The sequence below is a fragment of the Oryza sativa genome, chromosome 9 (genome assembly GCF_034140825.1).
Source record: "Oryza sativa Japonica Group chromosome 9, ASM3414082v1".
Taxonomy (NCBI): Eukaryota; Viridiplantae; Streptophyta; class Magnoliopsida; order Poales; family Poaceae; genus Oryza; species Oryza sativa.
Window position 1 is genome coordinate 19,337,039 of NC_089043.1, and position 19,055 is coordinate 19,356,093.

General features: G+C 46.3%; 3 protein-coding genes across 6 annotated transcripts; 1 reads left to right on the forward strand and 2 right to left on the reverse strand.

Moving 5' to 3' along the window:
* Nucleotides 1–318: 318 nt before the first annotated feature.
* On the reverse strand, nt 319–3,878 carry LOC9272478 (bHLH transcription factor RHL1). 2 transcript variants are annotated; one of them, XM_015755299.3, is made up of 7 exons: nt 3,235–3,878; nt 2,991–3,077; nt 2,718–2,906; nt 2,263–2,328; nt 1,668–1,733; nt 1,503–1,571; nt 319–1,143 (listed from the first exon to the last, which is right to left on the reverse strand). In XM_015755299.3, exons 1-7 carry the CDS (start codon nt 3,784–3,786, stop codon nt 682–684), a joined length of 1,491 nt encoding a protein of 496 aa, XP_015610785.1. In that variant the 5' UTR covers nt 3,787–3,878; the 3' UTR covers nt 319–681. The 2 variants fall into 2 exon arrangements, with proteins under 2 accessions (XP_015610785.1, XP_015610784.1); XM_015755298.3 differs by having other exon boundaries at nt 1,668–1,742.
* An 8,444-nt stretch (nt 3,879–12,322) lies between these two features.
* On the forward strand, nt 12,323–16,365 carry LOC4347068 (pentatricopeptide repeat-containing protein At5g61400). 3 transcript variants are annotated; one of them, XM_015755296.3, is made up of 4 exons: nt 12,323–14,336; nt 14,441–14,543; nt 15,734–16,015; nt 16,111–16,365. In XM_015755296.3, exon 1 carries the CDS (start codon nt 12,373–12,375, stop codon nt 14,227–14,229), a length of 1,857 nt encoding a protein of 618 aa, XP_015610782.1. In that variant the 5' UTR covers nt 12,323–12,372; the 3' UTR covers nt 14,230–14,336; nt 14,441–14,543; nt 15,734–16,015; nt 16,111–16,365. The 3 variants fall into 3 exon arrangements, with proteins under 3 accessions (XP_015610782.1, XP_015610781.1, XP_015610783.1); XM_015755295.3 differs by having other exon boundaries at nt 15,756–16,015; XM_015755297.3 differs by lacking the exon at nt 15,734–16,015.
* A 947-nt stretch (nt 16,366–17,312) lies between these two features.
* Nucleotides 17,313–18,716, reverse strand: LOC4347069 (WRKY transcription factor WRKY76-like). Its single transcript, NM_001422763.1, has 2 exons — nt 18,374–18,716; nt 17,313–18,254 (listed from the first exon to the last, which is right to left on the reverse strand). Exons 1-2 carry the CDS (start codon nt 18,536–18,538, stop codon nt 17,436–17,438), a joined length of 984 nt encoding a protein of 327 aa, NP_001409692.1. The 5' UTR covers nt 18,539–18,716; the 3' UTR covers nt 17,313–17,435.
* Nucleotides 18,717–19,055: the final 339 nt, after the last annotated feature.

Consider the following 19,055-nt stretch of genomic DNA (forward strand, 5'->3'; position numbering starts at 1 on the left):
CAACTATATATTATTCTTATTGGTGAAACCAAACAACTCCAAAATGGGAGCTATATATTTTTTTTTTGAAAGAGGAAATATAAATAATAATCGAAAAGAACTGAAAGAAGGGAAGAGTACCGGGGATGCATTGAAAACATATTTGGGAATAAAAATTTGAATGACACTAGGTTAGCAACTAAAGCAAGGAGACCAAATTCCCTTCCAACCGCAAAGGACAAACTTGTGTGTAAACTAAACGAAAAGTTGGGCCAAGCAAAGCAGGGGAGAAAAGGGAAAGGAGAGAGGAAAAGTTGATGCAGATGGAGAGGAAAGAAAGGCTAAAGCTGGTACAAAGCCAGAAGAACCAGACCTGGATTACTATGTACTTAAATTAAACAACAAGCTAAATAAATATTTAACAGAAAGAAAGATAGGAAATAATGGTAACACTAAGAAGAAATAGAAAAGAAAAAGAAAAACAAAAGGAGGAGCCCCCGTCGCTCGCTGCAGCCGCGGGTGGGCCATAGGCCCGTGGGCCCTCAGGAGAGTGCGTGGGCCCACCCGTGGGAGCCCACCCGTTTCCCTGCAGATGTGGGCCGTGGAAGCGAGCGAAGTAGCAGCGAGACCATCCGCTGACTCCGTTGACTCCGACGCCGTCGAGGGTTTCGCCGTTAGTTAGAGACGGCGGCGGCCACCGGTTCACGGCTTGGAGACGGAGGCGGCGTCCTTGAGCTGCGACCCCTCGCCGTCGGCGGCGCCCCCGCCGCCGTTGGCCATGGCCGACTGCGCCGTGAGCACCGACATGCTCGGCGAGGCCGGCACGGAGCCGTCGGCGTTCAGGCCGGGCAGGTGTCCGCGCATGGCCGCCGCCGCCGCCGCCGCGCTCAGTTGGTGGTGGTGCGCGGCGGCAGCGGCGGCGCCGAGCCCGGCCGGGAACTGCTGCGCGGCGGCGACCACCGGCGGCCGGAGATGGCACGTCGCCGAGGAGATGGCGGACGCGAGGGAGATCGGCATGAGGCAGAGGCCCTTCCCCTGCAGGTACTGCATGGCGGTGCCCATGTCCTCCTCCATCAGCTTGGCCACCTGCTGCTCCGTCACCGTCAGGCTATCGCTCCCCGCCGCCGCCGGTGCTCCGCCGTTCGCCGCGCCGCCGCCTCGCCCCTGCACGCGCAACACAGCACCACGACCCCACACGTCAGTACCGAGTCGTCGTCGTCGTCGTCAGAGACGCATGCAGCTGCCATGCCAGCAGCAGCAGTGGCACTAAGGGCAGTAGCGGCATTTCGCCCGGTGGCACGCGAGCCACTGTGCGTGGCAGTAGCCATCAGCCGTGGCACTGAAAAGTTCGTTCACATCCTGGTGATTCTTTCGAGTGCCGGAAAAGCTAGAAAGAGAGAGAAAGCGAGAGGAGGAGGAGGACGACGAGGAGGAGGAGGAGGAGAGAAAGCCACCATCTGCTGCTGCTGCTGCTGCCATGTTGGAGAGACCGAGAGAGCGAGCTAGCGGAGGACGAGGGTTACCTCCGAGGACATGTCGGCCACGAGCGGCGCGACGGCTGCGGCGCCACCTAACCGGCTCATGCTCAAAACCTGTTCACCAAAAAAAAAAAATACACGTCAGTATCTCGAACTAAAAACAGATTAATACTGTACTACATGTATTAGTAATTTAGTGTACGTGCTTGCCTTGACTTGGAGTTGTAGGAACTTGACGTAGTCGATGATCTCGTCCAGCATGGAAGCCTTGTCCGTCTGCATCAACTCCAAGAAAGACACACACACACACACACACTTGAGATGAGATGAGCAATTCACGAAGAGGTTAATCTCAAATGGGGAACTGAAAAGAAAGCGAGCGTCGTCCGTCGCGCGCGACAAGGGCAGGAATTCTAGGAGGAAGAAAGCAAAGCAAAAGCATCCGCCCGCGCGCGGCTGCCGAGACAGCACGGCGGTGGTCAAGTACGACGCCCATCGTGCGCGCAAGCGTGCGGGTAAACGAGGACGACTACTCCCATTCTTTTTTTCTTTTGAATTTCTCCACTGATGTTCATGGCTGAGGCGGCCTCGACTGTATTTTTTAAATTAAGCTTTTATTAATCCATCCATTCCCGGCAATCCGGCATTGAACCCTAACACTAATAAAATCAGCAAAACCCCACACCCCGCGGTCTGATTGAGATATTGCTAGCTGGAGTAGCTCGAGCTCGATCCCCTTTCTCCTCCCACAAAGCCAAAACCCTAGCCGTTTAATTCAATCTTTGGTTGTGATTAGCTTGCTCACCTTGTTGGCGTTGGGAACCAGTTCTTGCAGTGCCTTCATCCTCTCGGCGATCCTCTCCCTCCGAAGCTGCGAAACATCGATAACTAAAATCAACTAGATAATTTTTTGGAACACTAATAATCTAGAACAATGGAAGAGGTATGTAGGAGCTAGTGAAATCTCGCATAAGAACAACAAGGGAGGAGGAGGAGGAGAATAGTAGGTTGGAGAAGCAGACAAAGGAATAATACTGGTAGTTGGGGAGCCAGCCGGCCGGCCGGAATCCGATCCAAACCGAGCAAAAAAACAAGCGCACACGGGCGCCGATTAGCGGCAACTGCTCCCGTGGTTTTGTTCTCCCGACTAATTGCCGGACAAAATATTTTTATTTTTAAGTTTCGGTGTAGTAGTAGTAGTACTGTGCTAGTGATGGTGGAGCTAGCTTAGCTTAGCTTAGCTAGCGTCATCTTGCTTACCCGCTCGGCGATGCTGTGGGGGTCGGTGGCCTGGCCTCGCCGTGCCCGCACCCGCTGCCGCGGCGGCGCCGGCGCGCCTCCTCCAGCCGCGCCGGCCTGAGGCTGCGCCGCCCCGCCGCCTGACGCGGTTCCTCCTCCTCCTCCGCCGCCGCCGCCGCCGAAGCTCTGCGTCGGAATCGTCGGCGCCGTCTGTAAGCAAACACATGGTCTGTGTTTGAGCGTTTTGAGGCGAGGCGAGCCATGTGATATGTCAGCGAGCGAATTAATTAGAACCTGTGGATGTGGCTGGAAATGTTGCTGCTGTTGATGGAGCGAGCCGGCGAATCCGCCGCCGTAGACGCCGCCGGCGTCTCCTCCTCCCTGGAACGAACAATCGGGAGCGAATCAAAACGCAGGAATTTTATTTTGGGCCAAAAGAGAGAAAGATTCTTGATTCTTGAAAGTTGAAGAAGAAAAGGTAGCAGGTGGATGCGAGCAAAGGGGGGATGGATGGATGGATGGATGGATGAATCAGTACGGCGGAATTGGCCGCGGCGGCCTTGAGCAACGCCTGCACGTCGCCGCCCGATCCGCCGCTGCCGAGGGTGAGCGGGAGGAGAAGGCCCCCGTCGCCGCCGCCGCCGCCGCCCCCCGCCGGCGACCGTCCCCCCAAGCCCTGGAGCATCATGTGGTGCCCCTGCCTCAGATCGGCGAGCTGCTGCAGCACCATCTGCTTCACGGCGGCCGCGCCACCGCCGCCTCCTCCTCCGCCGCCGCTGATCTGGTGCTGCCGGAGCCGCGACGCCAGCATCGCCGACTCGTCGTACGGCCCACCAAACTGCTGCTGCTGCTGGTGGTGGTGGTGATGCATCCCCTCGGCGTCGTCCTCGGCCGCCTTCCCGGCGGCGAGGTCGGGCCACGCCGAGGGCGGCAGGCTGCTGAGCATCTGGTCGAGGAAGTCGTCGTGGACGCCGCCGCCGCCGCCGGCATTGGCGGCGACCCCGCCGCCGTTGCGGAGGTCGTCCAGGGAGATCTGGCCCGCCGCCGCCGCCGCAGCCATGGCTTGCATTTCCCGCGTCGTCGGCTGCATCTCTCGCTAGGGTTTCCTCGAATCAGCTAGGGTTAGGAGAAACCCGGGAGAAGACAAGGACGGTGGCGAGAGGGTAGATAGAAGAGAGAGCTGCACGGAGTTGGTGTCGCCGGCTATTTATAACGGGGGCGGCCTATTGATGATTTTACTAATCCATCCATCAGTAGGAGAGGTAGTAGGATGTATATATGGATGGAATGGATGAGCTTCTGAGCAGTGACATGGTTGCGACTAATCAACCATTTTACTTCGCTCTCAACTCGGTGATCAGAGAGAAAGCAAAGCAAGAAATTATGTGTGGCTGATATGCCACGGCTGTTTGCTGCGAGCTCCAGTCTCCAGCAAGTCTCTGTGTCTGTGCAGTTAATTTGTAAATTGCCTCTTGGACTTCCAAAAGGATCAAAGTGGATGAATAGATGGGGCTGGACTAGCTTTGACTTTGTCTATGGTAGTTTGGTAGGAATTTTTGATTAGGGTATAAACTTGCATAAATACCAAAATAACATCTAATGTGTCACATCATCCTTGTTTGTGTGTTTGTCGAATGAAATCGGAGATGTAAAGTGATAGCACAGGACACTACATCTGTAACGGCTTAAAACTCACATCTATAATGGTTGGACCAATCGTTACAACCCAACAGTTATAGATGTGGAGAATCATATGTAACGGCGATCTAGCTGTTACAGATAAAAGTTATCTATAACGGCTAAAAACGTAGACCGTTACATATGTGAAAATTTATCTTTAAAAAAGAAAACTAGGCTCATGAGCTGTTACATATGTGAAAATTCATATTTAAAAAAAAACAAAACTCATCCCCTCCTTCATCCCCACTGATGGTCTCCTGCCACCGATGGCTGTTGCACGACGGTAGGTCAACGGCGTCGATATCAACGTTGTGGTGGCATGGAGGAGCGGGAGAGGGGAAGGGTGGTGCGCCCGGGGTGACAAGGAGGATATCATGGAGGCGATGACGGGTGGGTTCACGTTGGTGGTGGTCGGCGAGGGCAGGATCATCATAGTGTTCCTCGCAGAGACACGCTCGCCGCTGTCAAGGTCCACCGCCAAAAGCTAGCTTGATGCGCCATCGTCACCGAGCCTTCACCGATCGCCGCCTGCCATCAGATCCGGCGGTCCCAAGGCTGGCCCTCTACGCATCACCGTTGGGGTCTACCGCTGGCGCCCTCGCTACCGTAGCCATGGCCTTGGCTGTGCCCGAGCCCCCATCAACCGTCGTCACCTGCACCAGCCCTGCCAAACCACCACCCTTGACCGTCGCCGGTCAACCACATTAACAAGAAAGAGATGGGGGATAGATTAAGGAAAAATGAGAGAAGTGAGGGAGTTGGGGACTGGCTGTAATTTTTATTTTTTATTTAAGTTGGAGTGAAGTAGACCTAGAAGTTATCTATATATAGCTCTCGATTTGGAGATGCTACAAATGAGGGATATATCTATAACGGCTCCTAAAATGAAACCTTTACAGATGAGGGGTTGACATTTGTAACGACTCTTAATGAAAAGCCGTTACAAATGAGTCTGTAACAGCTCCTGAAATCAAGGCGTTACAGATGAGGGGCTGACATCTGTAACGATTCTTAATGGAGAGCCATTACAGATGAGTAGTCATTCGTAACGGCTCCTAGTTGAAAGCCGTTAGAGATAAAAGGGATTAGATATGTAACGGTTCTCGGTTAGGAGCCATTATAGATAAGGGGGCTTCAGTAACGGTTTAAGAATGTTTTGGTCATCTGTAACAACTGCCTATGTCGTCCATTACAGATGACATAATTTGTAATGGTTTTATTAGACCCGTTACAGATGGCTCGTTACAGTTGTAAGAATTTGTGCTAGTGTATTTTCATTATTAAAAAACATATATTTCTTTTGACAATCTGATTTCCAACAGTTCAACCATAACTTCTCACGACTAAGCAAAACATTAGAGATACTTGGTATCTGGAGGGAATCTAATCTCCAAAGCTAGGTTAATTTGCAATCGTTAAGAAAAATAGAGATTAGTAGTAACAAATAACAGAAAAAATATCGCACCCTCTGCTAAGTCACAGGATTGTCACATGTAGAACTAATGGAGATCGAATTTAAACATCATGACATGGGATCTTTTCATGACTAGCATAGGATTTATTCTCTATATGACCATTCCCTTCTGATCTAGAATATTTACTAGTTTTAAATCAAGAAATATATGTTAGAATATTTTGAGACTAGTTTCCATCCTCTCTAACAATTTTTAGTTGAGAAATAGTATATATTAGTGTTATTGACATGAAATTGAAAGCCAACTGGGGTGTCACCACCTTTCTCCTTCCTTTCTTTTTGATCATTTACATCTATCAAGTATCACTCCCTACTATATCCCATCGCTGTTCCCCTCGAATTATAATAGGACAAAAAATATGATGATAACATAAATTAATTCTACTTGATGTTAGGCATATGTGAATAGATCGATATATAAACCCACTTAGCCGGCCTTCTCCACATGCGTCGTCAACTGTTTGTAGAACCTAGGAGCTGTGATCAAGTCAGCTTGTCAAGTGTGGAGACTATATAGGGAACCTACTAGCTTCTCTTTGTTTTTCTTATTTGATGCCTAGAATCTTTGCCGTTAAGCATCTCAAAGTTTGATCACAAAATATTTAGAACTGTATACTACCAGACTTCGGAGCTTTCTTGAGGGTAAGAAACCGTCAGAAAATATATTCTTGTACAAAGGTTAACTGTCGGAAATACTCGAAAATAAAAACTCACAGAAAAATGCAATTTTTTCATCAGTTTCCCGACATTAGATGTATCTAATGTTTTTCAGAAAAAAAGCTTTTATAACATTATAACTATCTATTATTATGTATTTTTGAAAGATTATATCATAATGTATTAATCTATGAAAAAGTAAGGGTCAAAATGGCGTTGCGAAAACAATAAAATTTTTAAGTTGAATATACATTGTTGTGTTGTTGCGAAACATGCAAAACCTTTGTCGAATGTACATTATTGACCAGGAAAAGGGTACTCTAACTCTCGTTAAGATCCTACTCTGTATGTGTGGATCTTTTATGGGTAATTTTTATCATTTTTGAGAAGTGACTAGAGATACCATATTTTCTACTATAAAACTTGGTACCTCTAGACACTAAGTACCTCAAGGTACTAAGTAAAATTTTTAAGGTAATATCTTAAGGACCGTAAAATTTCTCATTTAATATCTTAAGAACCGTAAAATTTCTCTTTTTTTTATAGTGTTGTTCCATGGTTCAATGGTCTAAATGATAGGCCAATACAACACTATAAAAGATGTACTGGCCAATACAACACTATAATGTGAAGATCACTGCTCTACAACCCAAACATCCATCCAATCTGCAACCTGCCTCAAGATCACCTTGTCCACTGTTGAAAAAATGGATCGACTTGTTCCAACACTACTGATCCAAGATTTAATTAGATGTGCTGGTTTGATGATGCAGATTGTGACGGAGGTGGAGGTTAAGGGGGTGTTTAGATGGGGCTAAAACTTTTTAGCCCATGTCACATCGGATGTTTGGACGCTAATTTAGAGTATTAAATATGGACTAATAAAAAAACTAATTTCATAAATGAGCTAATCCGCGAGATGAATTTTTTAAGCCTAATTAATCCATAATTATCAAAAGTTTACTGTAGCATCACATTGTCAAAATCATGGCGTAATTAGACTCAAAAGATTCGTCTCGCGAATTAGTCCAAGCTTATGAAATGGGTTTTGTAATTAGTGTATGTTTAATACTCTAAATTAGTGTCCAAACATTCGATATAACAGGGACTTAGAATAAGTCCCTGGAAACCAAACAGCCCCTAACAATTTTTCAGGCCATGGCATTGATCAGATCGTCAGCAGTTGCCAGCTCGGACTGAAAAGCGAACTTGTAAAAAGAGGGGCTCTTTGCTATAGCTGCAGGAACATCACCGAGAGATGGGATGAAATAAAGCACATTTATGCGTGTCCGAGCCAGAACTGAAGATGTAGGGCCTATTTAGATCTCTGGCAAAATTTTTCACCCGGTCATATCGAATGTTTAACACATACATGAAATATTAAATATAAACACAAAAATAATTAATTACATAGATTATGAATCTTTTAAGCCTAATTACTCTATGATTTGACAATGTGGTGTTACAGTAAACATTTTCTAATGACGAAATAATTAGGCTTAATAAATTCATCTAGCATTAGTTTACGTTTAATACTTTAAATGTGTGTCCGTATATATAATGTGACATGCAAAAACTTTACACCTATGGATCTAAACACCCCCTAAGAGCAAGTATAATAGTAGGCTATAAGCCGGCTAAATGCTGAGGTGGAGGAGAGAAGAGAGGAGAGAGAGGAGAAGCGAGCTGTAAACTTACAGCCGGCTTGGACACAATAACTAAGAAACTCTGTGGGAGTGACAAGTGGGCCCTGTATTAATTGTGAAGAGCTAACTATTATATGTATAGGCTAAGAGAAAACTATAAATAACCTTATAGTAAACAAATCGGCTATATTATTAGCCTTGCCCTAAGTAGTAGTATAGCTTCCCGAGATGGAACAGTAACACTTCGTTTTGAGGGCTGAGATAACTTGCACATACACTACACATGGATATGCCAATGGTCTTTTTCCGGTCAACTTCCCAGACCCCCTCTGATTCCCTGCAGCCACTGTAGGCTTTGTAGTTTCAGGAAAGCTGCAGTCTCAAAAGACTAATTAAGTGACAGACCCAAGTGACACTGTGACAGTCTCCTAATTAAGTATTCTGAGTCCAGGTGATCAAGTGACCCATCCATGTCATAGTTTGATTCTTGTTCAGAGCTGTCAGGCTATGATCTTCAGATCACCCAAAAAAAAAAAACTTCAACAGAGGTTAATTTAATTAGTTCGCACCCACCCTTGATTTGTTTTTGCCGTTGGCATAATGGTTAGGCCGATCGAATTAGCTATTGCAACCCTCCAAATTAAGGTTTCTTCGCCATCGTAAAGTCAACATCTTTTCTCATGCATGCGATGCGCGAGCCTGCAGTCAATCTGTCGTCTCTGATCGAGTCAGAATGATTGGATCGCTGATGTGGAAATTCTGCAGCTGAAAGCGTCGTCACTCGTCAGAGGTCAACTGATCCATCCATCGATCGCTCTGTGTTTGTTTATGCAGCAGGGACGCCAAAAAAAAAATGTATAAACGCGATGCAAGAAACGAACGATTCATGTGTTGAATGTTGATCGGCTGATCATCATCAGGTCTAGCTCTATCTCGCTAGCCTGTCGGCACATTCCCGTCCAAATTAATCACGCACGCTGCTGCAATGCTGGTCAATTCAAGTGCCTGATTAGGATACCAAAATTTGTTGTGTTGCAAAAATGAACTCGGTTTGGCCGTCGTCGTCGTGCTGTTTGGTATGCGATTTTTGGAGTTACGCGTCTGAGACGAAAGGAGTACAGAGATTAGTACAGAGAAAGGTTTGGCCGGCCGACCTGCCGTCGCAGAGCAAATGGAAAAACTCCAGCCAGTTTTACTCGGTTCGTTCTTGCTACTGTAGTATATTCTTGTTGAATTTGGCGTGAAATAGCAGCGCCTAGAACGTCCATTAGTTACAGTACTACTGGCAAACATGCAGGAATTCCACACAACAAATTCGTCCCATATGTAAATATTTTTCCACATTTCTGAAATGTCATTTCATATAAGAGGGGGGTTTTTTTAGAAAAAGAAAATCGTTGGCTTCAGGACTTCTTTGGAACACATTTACAGAAATTAAAATCCATTTTAGGGCTCTTGAAAGGCAGGATTGAAAAAAGAGAGGAAAACATTAGATTTTGATAAAAAAAAGTATAAAATTGATGATTCACTACTACAAACCATCACAATCGTACTGCTATATCTGTGCCGATTAAGGAAAACCTAGTCCATCCACCCACCTAGCCTGCACCCTCTACACGCAAGAACCAGCACTACTACCACTATCAGTGTTGATTCATTAAAATAATAGACACTACTAATATTAGCATGGTTTATTTAAAAATCGACAAGGATATGTGGGACACATATGCATGTCTTTCAAATAAACCGTCACTGATGGGAATGAGCTGATGTGACTGAAGAGAATTTTTAGGTTGTCCGACCCCATCTCTAGGCAAAGCTATCTATCCCCTCCTGCGTGCTATGCCAATTTCTCTTCTTCATTCGGCTCTCTCCGTCTCACATGTTAGAGCTCTCCCTACCTCCACTGTCTCAGTTGCCGCACCTCCCAACCCTCCTCCGCTCTCTCCCTCTCTATCCCCCTCCCCCCTTTTCTCTCCATCTCTTCCTTCAGATTGAGTGGGAGGCCAACGACGACTCCGGTCGCTAGGAGATCAGTGATTCCACAACAAGCAACGGCGATGGCCTCAACCTCTCCTCTCACACAGCTTGTAGTGGTTCCATAGCAAGTAGTGGCGATGACAACAACCTTGAGGGTGACAACGACGACAAAGGAGATCGGCGACATCAATGCTTCCAATTTTGTGCTGATGTTCTTCATTTGTTGAATGTATAATATGGCAATGGTGGAAGGATTTCGATCTGTAATGTGGTTGCTCTGGTGTTATTGATGATGGTTATTGAATAATTGAATCGATGTGAATAGCTTGTTCTGACGTGGGAAGGACCTTGATGTGTAATGTTGTTAGTTGTTCTTAGAATCGAGTTGATTCTTTAGGTTGACCATTTGTTTTTGGCTTGGGGGAACACATCAGTGCAAGTTTAGTGCTGGTTAGAGAACCACCAGGGATAAGGCTTCCCAATCGGCAATGATGACGTATACTATAGTGGTAATTGCAAAACACATAAAAAATAAAAGGAGTGGTCATTTGAATAGACCGAAGAAAAAGGGGAATCGGATGATATAGATAGATTCAAAGGAAACTTTCGAAAAGTTAGAGCTCCTATAAACTTTCCTTTAAAATTTCTATAGGATTATCCTTTTATATGTGAAATTCAATCACTGGTTTTAAAAGCATTTTTATTAATTTTTTCTATAGGATTAAAATCCTCCAAGTTTTTTTTTACATTTTTTCTATAAATCAAAAGGGCCTTAACTTCATTTCATATGAGGTAACAATAAAAATCCTTATATCACTGTTTAACTATTTAGAGATCCAACCCAATAAAAGTCCCTTCCTCTGTATTCCAGCGATGAACGTCCTATTTGTTATAATTACGTGCATAGAAACAATTAAGACTGTGAAATAAAGTGAAGGACATGCGAACCTATGACAGGAGGTTATCTGGTATTAGTAAGAGGTGGACAAGGGTGAATATCGTTCCTAGAGAGGAGGTGAACGAGAGTGGAGGCATGTCTTAGAGAGAAGGCAAAGACGGAGTCTACTTACAAGGTGTGGCTATGTAGGAATGACGTTTGTACTGACATAATGAGATGGTCAGGAAGAGGAGGTGGGCTGCCGAGCGGTGGTTAGGGCAGAGGCGATCCACCGGCTAGGCGGGCCATAATAACAGGCGACATTCGCATAGTAATATCTTGCGAATAACACATATATGAGTAAGGGATGAAATTTTTTCATGAAGAAAAATTTAAGGCTAATTAGAAAGTCAGATAAACACCACTATATTAAGAATATTATCTTAAGAAGTCGGATTATATGAACCTAGATTGAAAATGCTCACGACACTTCAACAGTACCCCCTCATTCCGAAATGGCTAGTGAGCGAACGTTCGCCGACTAATTATCTAGCGAATCACTCGGATAAGGAGGTTTAGACGAGGCGCGATGGAGCGGTATCCGTTCTTTCTTTTATATTTTTCTTTATTTTTATGCAATTTTCTTGGTAGGTATCAAGCATATATATTCTTCTCTTTCCAATTTTTCCATTTTCCTTTATTTATGTGGTCTTCATTGTACATATCAAGATTTCTTGTTTTTGCTTCTTTTTAGATTCCCTAGTTTTATTAGCGGAAATATTTTTATATGAATTATTCACGTGGAAACTTTCTACATATAAATTTTACATATATAATTAAAATTTCTATATATAGCCTTTTTTATACATGAAGTTTCTTTATATAGACTTTATATATATAAAGTTTATATGCAGAAAGTTTGTTTATATATATAGAAAGTTTTCACGGAAATAATTTGTAAAAACTTTTCTGCTTATAAATTTTATATAGATTTATATATGCAATTAGGAAGTTTAGTTTATAAATTTCAACGGAAATAAAAATATGCTAATCAACACGGGATATTTTTGAAAAAAAATATAATGTTATTATCAAAACAAACCTAATACCCGAATAAACGCTAATCATGATAGGTATGAGTAGACTTGATTTTTTAACCGAAGATTAACGCTAATCATCATTAGACGCGTAATTAGGCGGATAATTAGGATGGAAGCCCCCATCATTCTCCACTATCACGACCGTTTGACCAAATCTAATGAGGTTTTGACTTTTGAGGTTTTGCCCTTCTGATCAGACCGCACTACCCTCTGCCGTTTTGCGTGCGGGCTGCGGCGGCCTTCCCTCCCGAAGGCGAACCCTATGCCGCCCTCTCCGCCGCTCCGCCACCTCCTCTCCTTCCGCCGCCGCCCCCTCGCCCCGCGCTTCCTCCTCCTCCCCCGCCGCTTCTCCGCCTCCGCATCCGCCTCGGCGCTGCAGGCCGCCACCCCGCCCCCCTCATCCTCCTCCGCCGCTCGCCTCGCCGCCGCCGTGCACGGTTCCGCCGCGTCCGGGGACTTCGCGCACGCCATCCGTTTGACGAAACACCTCGTCCGTGCCTCCTCCTCCCCAAGCCATCGCCCCGGCGCCGCCGGCGCCGCCGCCGCCGCGGCGCTCGCCTCCACCTCCGCGTCGCCGGCCCCCGCGCTCGGCGTGCTCGTCATCGCGCTCTCCCAGATGGCGCTCCCCGACGAGGCGCTCTCCGTCTTCGGCCGCCTCCGAGAGCTGCCGGCATTGCCGGCCTGCAACGCGATCCTCGACGGCCTCGTGAAGGCGCACATGCTCGCCCGCGTATGGGAGCTGTTCGACGAAATGCTTGGTCGGGGGATGGTGCCGAGTGTGGTGACTTACAACACGCTCATCAACGCGTGTCGGCATCAGGGCGATGTGGCGAAGGCTTGGGAGGTCTGGGATCAGATGGTAGCTAGACGGATTGATCCAAATGTGGTCACATATACGACAATGATATGTGCACTCTGTGAGGAGGACTGCATTGGTGACGCTGAGGGGCTTTTCCTTGAGATGAAGGAAGCAGGGATGCGGCCTAATCTATACACATACAATGCATTGATGAGCAGCCACTTCAAGAGAGACAACATCAAGCATGCGCTTGTGTTTTATTACGACTTGCTGAAGTGTGGTCTTGTTCCAAATGATGTGATCTTTACCACTCTAATTGACGGTCTCTGTCAGGCGAACAGGATAACCGAAGCAAAGAATATATTTCTGGACATGCCCAGGTATGAGGTTGCTCCAACTGTGCCTGTGTACAACAGTTTGATCCACGGAGCTTTTAGGTCTGGATACGCACAAGAAGCATTAGCATTTTTCCAGGAGATTATTCGCAAAGGGTTGCGCCCGGATGAGTTCACCTGCAGCATAGTTGTAAGAGGCCTCTGTGATGGTGGGCAAATGCAGGTTGCCACCAGGTTTCTTGAAGTAATGCAACAATCTGGTATTGCACTGAATGCGGCTGCTTACAATGTGCTGATTGATGAGTACTGCAAGAGTGGAAATTTGGATGAAGCTCTCGTGACATGCACAAGAATGAGCGAGGTTGGAGTAGAGCCCAATGTGGTGACATACTCCTCCTTGATAGATGGGCACTCGAAGAATGGGGAAATGGAAATAGCAATGGCTATATACACAGAGATGGTAGCTAAAGGGGTCGAACCTAATGTCGTGACATACACTGCTCTGATTCATGGCCATGCCAAGAATGGTGACATGGATGCTGCTTTTTGGTTACAGAAGGAGATGGAAGAGAAAGGCATTTATTCAAACGCAATAACTGTGTCAGTTCTTGTAGATGGTCTGTGCCGAGAAAATAGGGTACAAGATGCAGTCAGATTCATCATGGAATACTCAGGGCAGAAGAAATCTGAGAAAAACCCTTCAATTGCAAACAGTGTGACATATATGACCTTGATATATGGTCTCTATATAGATGGTCAATACAACGAAGCCTGTCACTTCTTCTCTTGTATGAGAGATTCTGGTATGGTGCCTGATAGATTCACTTACACACTCGTGATTCGTGGACTGTGCATGCTTGGCTATGTCTTGAATGCGATGATGCTCTATGCTGATATGGTTAAGGTTGGTGTTAAACCCACAAAATGCGCCATGGTCTGCCCTGATATTTGGTCAAGAGAATCAGTTGACCACCGCATGACCTGAAACTCCATCACTAATGAAATCCATATGGGAAATAAAGTGTAGATAATATTGAACTCACTGATGACAGATCACAGCCTACAGAAAGTCAACTCAATTATTAGCTTGAGGTTATTGCTATACTATCGATCAATTACCATTTTCATATTTATTCCAATTCTTTTAGCTTATCATATTTTGCTACTTACTGCTGTTTGCTGTTTTGTTTTTGCAGCTAGACATGCGTTGTGTGAGAAGCTGGGAGATGGGAGGAGTTGCCGAACACGAACGGTTGGTCGGACAAACAGTAGATTGTCCCTCCTGCTGAGTTTTCCAGGGTAAGTGGCCTATTGAAGATATTAATTAGCCATCTCAGCTTGATATTTGCATATTGTGCTCGATTTGTATGTTAGCCTTTGCCTATTCTTATTCATGAGATTAGGTGCATTGGTTGTTGGCGCTGTTGGATCTTTTTTTTATTTTACCAAAAAAAAAAACGCTTTAGAATATCTGGACTAGAGGAGTTGACCATCTTCAATTTGCATGTTATAGTCTTTGCCAATTCTTATTCATGAGATATGGTTTATAACATTATGATCCTCATTGTATTTTGTGATGTTTGTTTTATGCGATTGAATGAGCTTTGGGTTGACAGCGTTTAGATAACACAATTCAAAAATTTTGTTGCATATATTTTGCTGCAATTGATGTTTCAACTTCCAATGAGTTCCATCAATCATGTCACTTGAGAGTTAAATGCATGCTCAGTTTAATATTTCTGTTAAATTTACATGCCATGTCTGCTGTAACTATGGTATTCTTTTGGAAATTTAGTCAAGGTAGGATGACTTCTTGCTGGTATACTATGTTGAATGATCTTTAAGTATTTGAGTTATAATTGATGGGGCAAAATGTACTGCATGTAAAACTGGTCCAGAAAACTGGTAGTTGTTCTCTTACTGCTTGGTTAGACTCAAATAGAGCTAGATGATTATCTAGTAAAGAAGAGATAGAGGTCAGATTAGTTAGAGATTAGTTCCTTGATGCCAATTTAGTCCTCCCTATATATAAAGGGACCATATTGGGAATTAACCGATAAAGAATCATGAAGTTAGGTTTAACTTGATCAGAGTTTCCTGGTGATCAGGACAAGCCTTGGGGCTGTGGGGCCGAGTGCTGACAAGTGATCTCCCTTTGTCCCTGTCTTCTACCCTTACCCGTTCCCTTTGTCCCTGCCTATAACAGAAGTTACAAGCCTGGGGTTTGGGAACATATGCCTGTGATTGCTAGTAATTAGTGTGGTGTGCCTAGCACCAAATGTAAAAGTTCTTTCGTTCATGTTTCATCATGTCACTATTCAGTGCAGTACAACCATTTAAACATGTTGCCTGTAGACTATACATAAATTCCACACTAGGACACTCCACAACTAAAACTTTCGAATTGGATAACTGTGGTTTTTATAGTGCACCCCTGGAATATTCTGAATGGCATTTTAAGATAGATGCATGTCTTCATTTGCTCACAGAGCAGCTGTTTTAAAACTGCAGAAGTGCAGATAGCCAAGATTTTCCCAACTGCCCATCAGAAAAGATATATCATGGATGGTTCGCAGATGATGCCCTTTTCAGGATGTTGCATTTGGTGCAGATCGAAATCTGTGTATATGTATTGTATCTGTCAGTATCTGTCCATACTTGGCCTATTGATCATGCAAGTATTGTCTGTGGCATGAGTTCTGGCCTGTTCAAAACTTCAATATGTTTCTTTGGACTATCAGCCAGGCTATTAAAATATTTGATATGCTCTCGTAAGTTTTCACTGTTGCCATTGCTCCTTAGTTTATCAAGTTCTTCACTAATCTTTTGCCTGATATTTACTATGATGCCCTTGGTTTATACGCAGGCTGTGATACACTATCTTCTGCAGAAGGAGTAAGAACTGATCCCATAGTCTGCTGCTGGCAGGCGACACCTTAGGGTTTATATCTGCAAAACTGCAAATGGCTCATGTCTTTTCGAATGACTCTAGCCAGATGTATTCCGTGGCGGCACCTCAGTTTATATGTGCAAAATTGCAAATGGCTCATGCCACATGTATTACCGTGTATTTAACCACTTTATGTTGTCCCAAAAGAAGTGGTAGAAATTCGTGTTTACAGATAGTAAGGGGGTGTTTAGATCCAGGAGTAGAAAGTTTTGGCGTGTCACATCGGATATTATATAGGGTGTCTTATTATATAGGATGTCGTAAGGGGTGTTCGGGCACGAATAAAAAAACTAATTACAGAATATGTTAGTAAACAGCGAAACGAATTTATTAAACCTAATTAATCTATCATTAGCAAATATTTACTGTCATTAGCAAATATTTATTGTAGTATCACATTGTCAAATCATGGGGCAATTAGGTTTAAAAGATTTATCTCGCAAATTAGTCGTAATCTGTATAATTAGTTATTTTTTAGCCTATATTTAATACTTCATGTAGATGTTCAAACGTTCGATGTGACAGGGTGAAAAATTTTGGGGTGAAGATCTAAAAACTTTGATGTCTAATATATGTAGCTGTCTGGTGTATGCTCAAGCATTTATTGTCTTTTCGATGCTTATGTCTGTTTGTCGAGCATTTGTGCTGCCCTTGCCCTTAGAATTTTACTGATTGGCTGCTCTGGTGATTGAAATCCGATCTGCTGTGCAGGACTAGGGTATTTATCATGGTATTTTATTTAAATTAAACTACTATGAATACTGAATCTGGTACTTTCTTCGGTTTGTGAAATGCTAACCAGGCATTTAGATTTTGGTGGTCACGCTTTGGACATAATGGTTTTAAGTTGGGCCGGGTGGGCTGAGCTCCCACATAAGGAGTGTTCGGCCCAACAATCCCTCCGATGACATTGCGGCCCAATAAGCCCACAAGCGCATAACGAGGACCTTGCAGCCCAAAGAGATAAAGAAGAACATGAGGCCTAATAAGCTCAAGGAGCCTCGCAATTGGGCTCAGGATCGTGAGGCCCGATAGAAGCCCGCAATCTTCTTCCGACGGCCCAAGGACCAACAGGTTATTATGAGAGAGTACAATTCACATCCTAAAAGCAGCAGAAAAGCATTCGGAATTCTTACCCTGTATAAAATTTTCAAATTTGGGGGGAGATTAAGCTCTAATCTCTATTGAAATGCGCCTCTATGTTTTTTCCTGTAAGAAGAATTGGAGAATTGTAAAGGAAGCTAGAATTCGGGCAGCTTCTGGAGGATCGCCGCGGCGAGCGCGCCGGTGAACTTGGGGTCGCTGGTGAGCGCGCTGGCCATCTGCTCCACCAGCGCGGTCCGGAACTCCGGCGACGCGACCTCCCGGCACACCTCCTTGAGGTCCGGCGGCGGCGGCGGATGCGCCGCCTCGACCACCTGCACGGCTCCCCCGTTCTTGGTGAGGTCGAGCGTGATGGTCGGGCCGGAGGAGTTGATGGAGATGGAGCACGGCAGCGAGCCACCGGCCCCCCCCGCCGCCGCCGGGAGCTCGCCGGCGCGCGGAGACGGGTGCGGGTGGTTGTGCTCGCCCTCGTACGTCGCCACCAGCAGCGAGCTGTCCTCCGCGCTCCGCTGCACCTTCTTCTTCACCGGGCACGATGGCGCGAAGGCGCACCGGAAGTAGGCCCTCGGCGACGGGTTGTCGCGCGTCACCTTCTGCCCGTACTTCCGCCATTGGTACCCGTCCTTGACCACCAGGGAGGTGTCCGACGGGTCGATCCGCCTGCACACCCGGCTGACCTTGATCCTCCGGCAGGTGCCATCGTCGGCGGCGAAGCTCTCGGCGTGGTCGGCGTCGCCGCCCTGATGCCTGTTGCTGTTGGCGTCGCAGGAATTCGCCGTCTCCATGCTCTCCCTGCTCCTCTTCTTGCCCGATAACGGCGACACCGGCCGCGGCGGCGAGGCCGAGCCGTCGAGGCCGAGCCGCGGGATTTGGCCGCCGTACAGGCGGGCGATCACCTCGGTCAGCCGCCGATTCTCCTCGCTCATCTGAGTGACCTTCGCCTCGACGATCTTCGCCTGAAGGAATCCCCCCACATTTCCAACGATCAAAACCAAGCAAGAACCGAATCCGCGGGAGCAATCAACCGATCAATCAATCAATCAATCAATCAATCAATCAATCAAGAACACCTCACCTCGTCATTGGTCATCGACTTGGAATCCCCACCGCCGCGGCAGCCGGCCGGCCGGTCAAGCAGCTCGTGCCTCGCCGCCGACGGCTCCCGCACCGGCGACAGCCCGACGCAGAGGTCGAGGCAGACCGGCGAGCAGCCAACGCCGCCGCGCCACGCCGCGTCCATCGACGACGACGACGACCACGAACAGCTCGCGTCTCTCTGCTGCTGTGCTCTGGAGCTCGAGTAATCAAAACAGAAACAGGCCAGCAAAGCCAAGTACAAACACTTGAATGGTTCATGGGGAATCGGTGGCGCTACATATAGGCGGCGAGAACGAGACCGTGTGATCTTTAATTTGCATGGATCTGTGGGAGAAAACTGTAACGCAATTGAGTGGGAAAAACGGGGGCGCGCGCGAGCTGGCTGTCGACGCCCGCCATGACAAGGACGCGCCACGCGCGCGTGGCGTCGTCCCGCCCCGGTCAAGACGACGTCACGGAGCGCACGTCACGAATCGCGTATAGGGCATGAGGCCTTACGTCACGAAGCGTACGTCATGCGTAGACGTGTGTATGCTGTGGACGAGATTGGGAGGTGTGAGGAGGTTAGTTACTGGTTAGCAGTTTCAGTTCAGTTCAGCTAATGGACTGTTGATAGTTTTTCCACTTGGGTTGATTCAGGGGTCTACGTCAAGGCCTCA

Bases quoted from the DNA above. Each gene is read 5' to 3' on its own strand.
- LOC9272478 (XM_015755298.3), bottom strand. From the start codon at position 3,786: ATGCAGCCGACGACGCGGGAAATGCAAGCCATGGCTGCGGCGGCGGCG. The intron at 1,572-1,667 runs GCAAGCACGTAC...TTTGGTGAACAG, and splicing joins TCCTACAACTCCAAGTCAAG to GTTTTGAGCATGAGCCGGTT. The intron at 1,144-1,502 runs GTAACCCTCGTC...TTGCGCGTGCAG, and splicing joins TGGCCGACATGTCCTCGGAG to GGGCGAGGCGGCGGCGCGGC.
- LOC4347068 (XM_015755296.3), top strand. From the start codon at position 12,373: ATGCCGCCCTCTCCGCCGCTCCGCCACCTCCTCTCCTTCCGCCGCCGC.
- LOC4347069 (NM_001422763.1), bottom strand. From the start codon at position 18,538: ATGGACGCGGCGTGGCGCGGCGGCGTTGGCTGCTCGCCGGTCTGCCTC. The intron at 18,255-18,373 runs GTGAGGTGTTCT...GGATTCCTTCAG, and splicing joins AGTCGATGACCAATGACGAG to GCGAAGATCGTCGAGGCGAA.